This window comes from Bison bison, unplaced genomic scaffold (assembly GCF_000754665.1).
Source record: "Bison bison bison isolate TAMUID 2011002044 unplaced genomic scaffold, Bison_UMD1.0 scf7180017864370, whole genome shotgun sequence".
Classification (NCBI taxonomy): domain Eukaryota; kingdom Metazoa; phylum Chordata; class Mammalia; order Artiodactyla; family Bovidae; genus Bison; species Bison bison.
The window spans coordinates 2,174,791-2,186,835 of NW_011494942.1; the positions used below are offsets into that span (position 1 = coordinate 2,174,791).

Below are 12,045 nucleotides of genomic sequence, written 5' to 3' on the forward strand. Positions count from 1 at the left end.
AGAGTTGGTGATGAACAGGGAAGCCTGGTGTGCTGCAGTCCATGGGGTCGCAGAGTTGGACACGACCCAGCAACTGAAATGAACTGAACTGAGCAGTTAGTTCAGGTCTGTATCTTCTTAACTCAGCCTTAACAAGTTAACTATAAGCCAACCTCTTGAAGGAGACTATGCCCTTGACCAGAGCAGCATTGACCTATTTTTTGCCCTTGAACATGTTTAGAATGCACACAGGCAGCTTAAATTTGCAGAACTTCTAGAACAACAACAAAAAAATATTTCAACAAATATTTATTGCTCATTTGCTAAATTTCAGGCTGCAGGTGGACTCTGGGAATACAAAGGTGCACAAAATAGATGGATGTCCCTGCCCTCTTGACATTCACTGTTGCTCAGCATCACATTATTCATCATAAATGAAGGATCTGCCATCGAGATTTAAACACTTTAATCTAAATGCCAAATTTTGCCTGGTTCACAAAACTGCCACCAGAAACAAGAAAGTACAAGGACTAGAAAAACTGATAAAGGGTTTTGGGGCTGATTCTTTTCCAGACAATTGACTTTGCTTTGTCCAGGAGAAGTAAATTACTAAGCATCTTTGTAGACAATTTGAAAATCAGTTTCCCCTCAAACCCTGAATAAACACTGGGAAAAAAAATACTTAATGAATATTATGGAGGGACTTTAAATTGGTATTGGGCTTCCATGGTCGCTCAGATGCTAAAGCATCTGCCAGACCTGGGTTTGATCCCTGGGTTGGGAAGATCACCTGGAGAAGGTAATGGCAACCTACTCCAGTACAATTGCCTGGGAAATTCCACGAACAGAAAAGCCTGGTGGGCTACAGTCCATGGGGTTGCAAAGAATTTGATACAGCTGAGTGACCAACACTTTCAAATACAGCTGGATACAGCTGAGTGACCAACACTTTCAAATCAGTCCATGCCCATCCCTGACCAGCATTGCTGCCAGGTGAGGGGTTGAGACACAGCCTTGCAAAGCAGAGAGAGAAGGGGAGGATGGGTTGAGAGGCCCCGTGTCATGCTCTCCCTGCTTCTGTTCACTCAGGAGCTTTTATGCTTCTAAGTGAACACCATTACTGATAGAGGTGGCTGAATATTATCAGTCAGATTGTTTTGAACTAAAAGAGGTTGAGAGACCTACTGCCATCAAACATTTAGAATGTTGAAATAACCAAGAGGTTGAAATAACCAACTTTTTGCTTTACACAAATTGTTCTGGTGGCAGTGTAGAGATGCATGAGAAAGGGAATCCTTGTGAGCAGTGAGATGAGTTAGAAATCTGTTCCAACAGTTGAAAAAGAGGACATTCACTTAAGGCAATAATAATGGGAGTCAAAGAAAACAGATAAATTCTAAAGCTCTGTTAAGCATTTGAAATGTGGCTAATGGAACTGAGGAACTGAATTTGAAAATGTATTTAATTATAATTAAGTTAGATATAAATTTAAAATTGAGAGTTCATTCAATCATGGAAAAATTTTAGGTCTGTCTACAGTAATTCAGACAATGCAAATCTACATTTCCAACTGGATATTTTATGAAATATACAATATCTCTGATGCAAATTTAGATTCTGAATTGATAGGAATGAATTACAAAATATATATTAGATATCAAAAACAGTGTGAAACAGTAATGTAAAATATAGTAAAATTTATTTGAGCATATGCTGAAATGATAATACTCTGGACATGCTTAGTTAAATAAAATACATTCAAAGTTAATTTCATCTGAGTTTTTTTTTTTTCCCCCTCTCTTTTTGTGACTACTTACAAACTTAAAATTACATATCTGACCCACTTTATATTTCTATTGGACAGTACTGATAGACATTTCTGGAATTTACTGAGAAACAGATTACATCATAAAAGCAAGCACAGGAAAAATGTCAAAGTTTTCATCTGTAATTGTGTAGATGGGCATGTAGTTGGAAGATGAATTCAGTTTTTAATGAGGTGTCTACCTATGAGACATCCAGGTGGAGATTCTGAGTTAGTCTTTTGAAATGCTAGTTTGGTGATGACAGGGCAAGTCCAGATGGGGGATGTAAATCTGAGAATAAGCAGTCTACATTTGCTAGCTATAATGCAGAGCAGAATTCCAGGAACATTAACTTTTTTTTTTTTTTTTCCCCAGAGATCAAAAAGCCCTTCATGATCAATTAAATTTTAATCTTTCACTAGAATTTTTTGGTCTGTCAATCTTGTATGTCCACTCTTTTGGGGGCAGCAAGGCCCTAAGAAGTAGGCTCAGGAGGAAGTATTTCTCTTGATGGGAGAACCTGGCCATGAAAACATCCCCTCAGGAGTCTAAGAAATATGTTCTTCCAGGGCAGTGCTTTGTAAACAGAGAGGTTAAAAAGCCTCCTCTGTCTTGTAACCCGTGCCACGCTTAGTTATTCAGTTGTGTTTGACTCTTTGTGACCCCATGGGGCCTGCCACGCTCTTCTGTCCATGAGGATTAGTCTAGGCAAGAATACTGGAGTGGGTTGCCATGCCCTTCTCCAGGGGATCTTCCCAACCCAGGGACTGAATCCATGTCTCCTGCAATGCAGGCAAATTGTGTACCATCTGAATGACCGGGGAAGCCAAGAACACTGGAATGGGTAGTCTATCCCTTCTCCCGGGGATCTTCTTGACCCAGGAATCGAACCCAGGTCTCCTGTATTGCAGGCAAATTCTTTTCCGGCTGAGCTATCAGGGAAGCCCCGTCTTGTAACCTAAGGATCCCCAAATCTCATGCACTATCTCCTAAAGTAAGTGCTTAAATGTAACACCTTTGCATTTCACAGCTCTGAAAATGGTTACGTTTTCATCAGAAGGATTTTCTCAGGCCCAGTAAAAATTATCTCTAGTTCTTTGCTACTGATTTACAATGTGGATTATTTATGCTTACTATTAACTTGAGTGTCCCTGAGTATATTTACCTAGGTCATTTCCTTCCTTTGTTGAAACAAACTGCCTATGTCTGAAGTGGTCCATCATCACCTTTAAACTAACTCCAATGCCATATTGTCACTTTTATCTCATTTCCTGTTCTTTGGCTGACATATTCCCTGTGCTGTTTTCACTTTTTAACTACTATTCTCATGCATTTTATTTATGCCTTTCAGTGTTTTCTTTTCTTTTTTTTTTTGGTGCAATAAAAAGAGTGTACAAATGATTCCTTATTCGGTATGCATTCCCCAAACTAGTTCTCAACCCTCAAGCAATGTCTTCATTACTCTCTTCCATCAATCTATACCGTGTTTAGACTTCTGCAAAAGCCAGCATCCTTAAACTTAAAGCTAGTGGATGCTTTCACTGTTGCTCACCATTTCTTTCTAAACCCTGTAGACTCTAACTTGATCATAAGAATGAACATATCAGATATTCATGGGAGATATTAACCATGTCTGTTCCTGGGAATCTCTTAATAACCTAGCTCAGCTGTTCCTAGATTTCTGAGCCTCTATAAGATTATAAACATTTGCTGTTAAGCTGCTAAATTGTAGGGGAAATTTTTACATAGAAATAGGTAGCTAATACATTATGAACTGCATTATAGGTGATCAGTAATGATGTGTTGAATGAGCCAAAGTAATTTTTTTTTAAAAAGAAATTCCTAATTAAGCTTTTAACAAAATTTGGGGGAGTATTTACAATGTCATGTTAGTTTCAGGTGTATAGCAAAGTGAATCTATTATAAATCTATATTCACTCATTTTTTTAGATTCTTTTCCCATATAGGCCATTACAGAGTATTGAGTAGAGTTCCCTTTCCTATATGGTAGGTCCTTATTAGTTATCTATTTCATAGAGTAGAGTGTATACGTCAATCCTAATCTTTCAATTTATCCCTCCCCTCACCTTCCACAGGTTTATTTTCTACACCGGTAACTCTGTATCTGTTTTATAGGTAAGTTCATCTGTAGCCATTTTTTTAAGATTCCACATATGTGATATTACACTATTGGTGGGAACACAAACTGGTACAGCCACTATGGAGAACAGTATGAAGGTTCCTCAAAAAATTAAAAATAGAATTACCATACAATCCAGCAACTGTACTCCTGGGCAAATATCTGGAGAAAACCATAATTCAAAAAGATACATGCATCCCAATGTTCACTGCAGCACTATTTACAATAGCCAAGACATGAAAGTAACCTAAATGTCCATCAACAGAGGAATGGATAAAGAAGATGTGGTACATATATACAGTGGAATAATTCTCAGCCACAAAAAGAACAAAATAAATGCCATTTGCAGCAACATGGATAGACCTCAGATTGTCATACTGAGTGAAGTCAGTCAGAGAAAGTATTTCTTTTTCTCTTTTTTTTTGGCCTCATCATGCAGAAGTATATGGGATCTTACTTCCCTTACCAGACATTGAACCATGTCCTGTGAAACAATGCAGTCTTTTGAAAAAAACTGAAGTGTGATCAGTAGCAAGAAAAAAAATTCAAAAAGTTTCTTATTTTGGCATCTAGCCATAAGAAAAGAGGTTGCTAAGGCAACTCATCACTGGCTAACCTAGAATGGATTTAAGGCCATTCTGTAAAATAGCTCGGGGTCCAACATAAATCAATAAGTCAAGAAGCGTAGTGATCATACATTGGAGGAAAATCTATGTCCAAGATTTTCTCTACCTAGGTAATGCCCTGACCATTGTTTCAGCAGCTCTTCCAAAGAGATTCCGGAGCTCTGGACTTCTTTCTGTTAGCTCAGGGGACTATAAGCTCCCAGACCCAACTGGGAAAACACACAATATTTGAATAGAGAAGATGATGACTGAGCAGAAGCTAGACAGAGATTGAGAAGAAAGTTCTGGGTTGACTCAAAAATGACAATAGGACAATAATTTTCTAAAGAGTGGATTAATAAATTTCCCTGAAGTGGAAAGAAAAGAATTTTGGAAATACAGACATGCAAAGGGAAACTAAGATCAGAATTTTCAGGACACTAAATGTGAGTCACAGAGTGTGACTTTACCTGTATGTAATTGGGAAGCATCAATGTGTTTCCCAAGAGGAAGAAGAGAGGAATAATTGAAAAAGCATTTTAGCAAATTAACCTGATGTAAGTATATAAACTGGATTGGAAAGTATTCAGAATAGAGACAGGAGAATAGTTGAGAAGGTGTGGCAGTTGCTTAAGCACCTGAGTGATAAGTATATGAAATAAGGAGGGGCAGCTAGAAATGTCTTGGTTCTCTTTACTACATTTCACAGCAACAGAATTTCAGAGAAGGAGCTAATTCTAGAAACTGAGAACCAAATTCAGAGAGATTTAGTGATGCTGAAATGTTTCAACCAATAAATTAGAAAATGAGATACTGAACTAACTTCCATGGTGAAAGGATGAAGGAAGGAGTTTGTATTAATCTACATGACACCATCCATTCCCAAGATAGAGATTGTTTCAAGATATCTGTACAGCACTTAAGTCAATAAAAATATGACCATGATTTTTCTCACTTTCTTCAAAGATAATGTTCATCCTTTATACCTGAAAAGCTTGGGCAAGACTTTCACAACAAATAGTCAAATAGGCCACATGTTCTCTAATTCCTGTAAGAACCAGGATGTGCTAAGTCGCTTCAGTTGTGTCCAACTCTGTGCAACCCTATGGACTATAGCCCATCATGCTCCTCTGTCCATGGGGTTCCTCAGGTAAGAATACTGGAATGGACTGCCATGCCCTCCTCCAGGGGATCTTCCTGACCCAGGGTTCAAACCCCTGTCTCTTTTGTCTCCTGCATTGGCAGGCAGGTTCTTTACCACTAGCGCCACCTGGGAAGCCCCAAAACGAGGACTTCTTGACAAGACGTACAGGTTAGTTTTCAAGGAAGCAGACTTTGAGATGGAGGTTTGCCAAAGCAAGTTCACTTGGGAGTGCTTTCATTGAGAACCTGTAGTGATGGTTCGGTCACTAGGTTGTGTCTGACTCTTGTGACCCCATGGACTGTAGCCGACCAGGCTCCTTTGGCCATGGGATATTTCCCAGCAAGAATGATGCAGTGGGTTGCCATTTCCTTCTCCAAGGGATCTTCCTGACCCAGAAATTGAACCGGGGTCTCCTGTATTGCAGGCAAATTCTTTACCAACTAAGCTACAAGGGAAGCTAAGAGCCAGGATAGCTAAAACAAATATAATATTTACTGTGTATGATTTACAGGTTTTAATTTAAATATTACATGAGAAAGTGAAACTCTTAAAATAGGGGAATCTGTTGGTTAAAAAGAATGTTTCAGATGAAACACTTTAAATGCTAGAAAAGCCTGTGAGGAAACAACTGGGTTTTATCTTGCTGATATATGTACTGATTTTACAAAGATTAAATTAGAAACTCTTTTTAAAACAAGGTAACTAGTATAAAATGTAAAGCAGCAGAGAATGATGAGAAAGATTGGTTATGTCGACGATATTGATAAGTTATTTTAGGGCGTGATATCTACTATAAATACACTATGCTTCTAGTTAACACTAAAATCACTGATCAAAAGGTGTATTTCTATATCAAAATCAATTAAGAGCTTGGATTCAAACATAAGGCTTCCGGTCCAGGAAGGTACAAAGAAGAAACACTTAAGGCAAATATATACAACAATTCACTAATCAAATTTGCAATGCTCTTTCATGCTCCTAAGATGAAAGAATTTCAAAGAACACTCTTCACTAATCCTCTCCTCCACCCTCCACAATTTCCTCTGATCAGAACTAATACACATGTTAATATTCATGTCAGTTAGGGAACACACATTTGCAGTGCATTCTTCTAAGTCAGAAGGGTTAAGTGATCTCCAGTGAACATTGCCAGACTGATAGATGAGAGATACTTCCTCTAGAGTGACAACATTGGTAAAATTTGTAGGTATATCTCATAAATAATGAAAAAAATGAATTTATGTTTTGCTTATTGCCTGTAAGAAATTATCATGTTCAATACTGATTAAATAATCAATATTAATTTAAATCTGTAAAACAGAACACTTTACAGTTCATAAGTTTCTTTTTTCATATTCTTTACCTTAACAACCTATCATTTATCCACATTCTTATACATATAATTGCAGATAAAGGGAAGAAATGGAGCTCTACCAAGATGGAGAAATAACCAAGAAACACTAGTCACTCTAGGACAAAGTGTGTTTACTATAAAGAATACAAGCTACCTGGTAACCAGGGTCCCAGTGGGCTTTTCATTCATCTAAATAATGTTTATTGAGATAAGTGCTAAGTGGTGAGCTCAATTATTTTTGAATCCACAGTCTTCAACATAAGCTGGAGCATATAAGTTGCTCAGAAAATATTTCTGCACAGACTTCTAGTATGTACTTACATGAATGACAAAAAGTCACATTTCTATATTACATTATTTTTTCTTATTAGTCATCATTATTATAAATTTTGTTCTATGGCATCAGAAAGCTTATCTTTATTTGAAAATAATGGACAGATACAAAATGACTGGAGAACAATTCATGATAAAAGTGAATTACAAAAAATGAGGTAACTATTTAGGAGAGAGTATCACTCATTCAACAAAAACTCTCACCATAGACTTAATTCAACTACCATGGTCAATTATTAGCTGGAATATTCATAAAACAACATCAATAAAAATGTATAACTTTTCAATTAAACAGCTGATATGCATCAGGTGCTACACTTTTTATACATTGTAAACAAGAGATTAGATACACTTCTTCAGTTATGTAGAACTGGGCTGCATCTATGACTTAACTGAAAATTTTGATGACTGAATACTGAGGAGTCTATATTTAACTTAAGCTACACTATTTTCAACATATAATTCATTTTTTATTATTTCAGAAAACATTTCTGAATACAGGATAACATTTGTATTCTTGGCACTATGTTAATTAATAGCCCCTTCTTCTTGTCTTTCTCTTCCTCTCATCCCCTCCTAAAACCCTATACATTTCAATAGCAATATCATATGGCTTTGAGGTTAACAGCGGTAGAATTAATACTAATATGGCAAAAAATCCATCTGTAAAAACTGGTCACCTGAGTAAAAAATTATTTTATTGTAATTTATTATATTTTTAAGAGTATAGTTAATCAAAATTTAAATATGGTGATATTTTTAAGATCAAACATGATCATTTGAAAAGAATAGAATAATAATGCCAGATATTCACAACTTCACTGAAATTATATTTCAATCAGATTTTAAAAGTTATCTATCTGAAGTAACATTACACAATTCAGCAAGACTGGAGTACCTTTTAATACATGCAATTAACTTTCTTGCTTCTTGGTTAATTTCATTAATTAAGAGTTAAATAGTGATTTTTAAATAAGATAAGTCCATAGTTTATACATGGCTCACCTTGAAGGTTTATAGACACTTTCTTAGAAGTTAATGGATAACCAACATTTCTAACTTTTATAGATTAAACATATCTGTGATATCATCAGGTTAATTTTTAAGTCAGTCATATTTATAAACTAAAATCAAACAATGGTAATAATCTTTCTGCAATTACTGTTTTCGTTTTATACTTCAATTCTGAAAGAAGCAGAAGAAATGATTTGGTAAAAATCAGGATAAATTCAAAGGCATGTAAACCATTTGATAAAATATTCCTTGAATATTCCCAAATCTAAGCACCATCATTAAGAATACTTCTGCTTCCATCAGCCATGGGCATCAACTTTGATTCTTTCCCACTTAATTTTCCCTCCTGTTCCTGTCTTCCATCCCTCTCTTTTACTCTCTGTCTCTTTTTTCTTCTTAAAAAAAAAAAAAAATATATATATATATATATATATCTAACTCCTCTTTCTCTTCCTCTTCCATTACCCAACATTATGGGAAAGAGTTAAAAGTAAACTTCAGAAGTGAAAAGAAAACCACGGGCTTAATTTTATTTGTATGTTGGAAACGTCGAAAAAAAGTAACTTATTTCCATGTAAGCAACTTGCTGAGTCACTAATGGCTGATCATTGTTTGTAGGGAACAAGAGAAAAGGAGAGGGAAATAGAAAGTTTTAGTTGGCCAGATCTGGACTAAGACAGGGTCCTAGTAGTTGATAAAGGAGTGAGTAGGGTTGATTACCAATGGTGTTTGCTAATCCCAGGGAACTAACATCCATTTTCAATTTCCTAGTCAAGGACAGGCTAGGATTAAGAAAGGGTTTGAATATAGCAAATCCAAGAAGAAGGGTGTTAGAAACAAAGACCTGGGTCCAAAGCGAACAGTCAGGCAAGACCAAGAGAAGAGATTCAGAATGAAACAGGACCTCACAGGACATCTATCAGAAATCTATGGCCAATAAATAAGTGTAGAAAGGTTCTGAGCAGGCATGCACACCTAAAAGTCAGGCTTTTACATACAAAGGGACTCTAAGGCCACAGTTGATCAAAATTGGAAAGCAATACACGTTGTTGTAGACTAAAACCCTCTGACCATAAAACAGTGATTTGAGTAATTCAATAACAAAACCCCTTATGATGTGAGAGTGATCAGTGTAGAACCTTTTCTCAGGGTAAATGTGTAATTGGTTATGGATCAATATGTAAGTTATTTCAAGAGGAAAACCTCTTGCTTTCTTTTTTATGTATTTTCGAAGTAGCAAGTCTCTTCAATCAGAATGGAGCAAATGCATTTGGAAAGTTGAGATGACTCTAAACAGCAAGATTCCTTACTGCATTAGTTATCTCAGCTGATCACTTATTTATGATGCCATAAAAACCCACATGCCTTCGATACTGATTGTTAGATATTTGCAGAAAGGCAGCTAAAATCATTTTTCAAGGATTCTCATTTTGACAACTTTATTTTGAATTGAAAATCTACGATGATTCAATAACCGTTGTGTTGAGAGGGGTTTTTTGTTTTACTTTGTTTTCTTTTTTTCCCCCAATATTAGCAATGAATTCAGCTTTTGTGGTCAGTTGTAAACCCTATTCAGCTTATTGGAAATTATAGAAGTATAGCAGAACACGAAGATTAATAAATAAATAGCACTTTGAAAATTAAGACCCTGCAAATCTGTGATAATGTATTTTGGTGTTTGGTGGTTTTCTTAATCATTTTAGGATGAAACCCTGAAGGCAGGACTGAAAGAACATGTTGACCTAATCAAGACCTTCTGAGACACTGGTGCAGGTAACAGAAGAACTTGTAGGATAAATAAAAGCAAAACAAAATAAACTTATGTGATCACATAAGGCAGAAGAGATAAATTAAACCTCAAGAACAGAAAGGGGGATGAAGAGGTTTATATGCTTCTACATCTTCCAGAAGATAGTTTATTTAGAACTATGATGATAAGAACCCTCCAGGGTTTTTGAATATATGATAACTTACTATGGGTGTTATTTTGATACATCAATAAAACATGACTATCTCTTATTGATAAAAGACCACATGGGTCTTTGAAAATATTGTGAGGACATAAGAAGATAAAGAATTGAAACCAAACAAATTAGTAACTCTCTGAATGCAGAGATATAAGGAAGAGTCCCCAAGCTATAGTCAGTTATGACAACTTTAAAACTTGAATAGAAAAGTTTTTCATTCATGAACTATTATTTGACATTCACTAAGTGCTAATTAAATTCTTGTGTGAGGTTTAGGACTTAGAGAAAATGTCTGGTCCCAGGATATAAATGGCAAGAGTCCACTGTATTTTCTTGATGTGTACATATCAAAAGGAGTATAAGATGGCATAGACGTAATCTTTCTGCCTTTTTCTTTTATATCTCCAAATACCTTTGCCGATTCACTTCCCCCGTCCATTGCATGTAACTTTAGACAATTCTTTTCTCAAGTGAGAAAAGAAATAAGGACACTGGATCCAAATCTGTTGATGTTACCAGAATTACAACCTCATGCTTCCAGCCAGATGGAATAATATCTACTGGACTATCATATTTCTAAAAATTTAGCAAAACTGCCTAAAGTCACACTAAAAACACACAAAGAGTAATTCTTTGTGGACAGAAAATTGAGATGAATTCACACCTGAAAAAAAAGAGTCAAAAACATTTTTAAAAACAGTAATAGCTATAAGGCCTTATTACCCCTAGAGTATACTTATGCTTTCTGTAATAAAGCACTAGTTGCTCTGGTGGGGCAGGGGGAGGGAAATGTCCAAAGAGCAGAGTTATATGTTATTTACAAAAAGCTAGCAGTAAAAGCTAAAAGCAGAATCTTTATTTTAGAAGTACTTACTATATGCAGCTCTAGGTAGTCACCCAGGCCAGAAGAACTGTCCACTCGCACCAATACAGCTTCTTTCTGAACAGTACTAAACCCTATGGCCAGTCTGTCTGCTCGTGTACTTGGCCGGTCATTAGGAGGCCACTTATACGTGATTTGTCCACCACCTTTGCTAAAGATATACGTTGTCCCAGCTGGAAAACAAAAACCAAAACCAATTAGTCCAAATATATCAGGGTACACTTTCCTATGTATTATTATGTTGACATATTAGTAAAGTATTAAATTTACAGCTTGGCAATCATAAATAAATAAAATAAAAAGAACAGAAACCAAAAACCTATGGCAAAGTGAATAAGCAAATAATAGATTATAATCATATATGTTCAAGAAAAAGTTTTTTTTTTTTTTAAATATCAAGGCAGCTTCATTTTTAATACACTCATTAAATCTACCAGCAGGTGTTTCAGAACAAACGAGAGATTACTGCTTTTCCACAGAGTTGGACAAGCATGCAATGTAATGGGGTTTTCTTTCTTTCTGCCAGTTAGAAAAAAATAATATAGTAGAAAACAATTGGTTGCTTCAAAAAGGAGCAGAAACATGTATTAACTTGTGTCTGAAACAAGAGCTGTGTGTAGGTGTGACAGGGTCACAGAGCACAGCAAAGCAAATTGCAAGCATGCTACAAATCGACTTTTATGAAGAGAGGGCCTGTTCACATATGACAGGTGATAACTAATGGATGAGCAGCCATAAGACCAATAGTCATGTCAAGAAAATACAGATAATAGATCCCATTCATAGATGTCAGGTCTTATATAACACACAATATCTAGTAG

At 35.9% G+C, this 12,045-nt stretch overlaps 1 protein-coding gene across 15 annotated transcripts in view; it reads right to left on the reverse strand.

Moving 5' to 3' along the window:
* Nucleotides 1–12,045, reverse strand: part of NRXN1 (neurexin 1) — a 1,228,156-nt gene that overhangs the window by 347,277 nt on the left and 868,834 nt on the right. For all 15 annotated transcript variants that reach the window (XM_010855914.1, XM_010855913.1, XM_010855911.1 and 12 more), the window contains one exon: nucleotides 11,216–11,397. In XM_010855914.1, coding sequence (XP_010854216.1) covers nucleotides 11,216–11,397 — 182 coding nt within the window. The remainder of the gene's footprint in view (nucleotides 1–11,215; nucleotides 11,398–12,045) is intronic.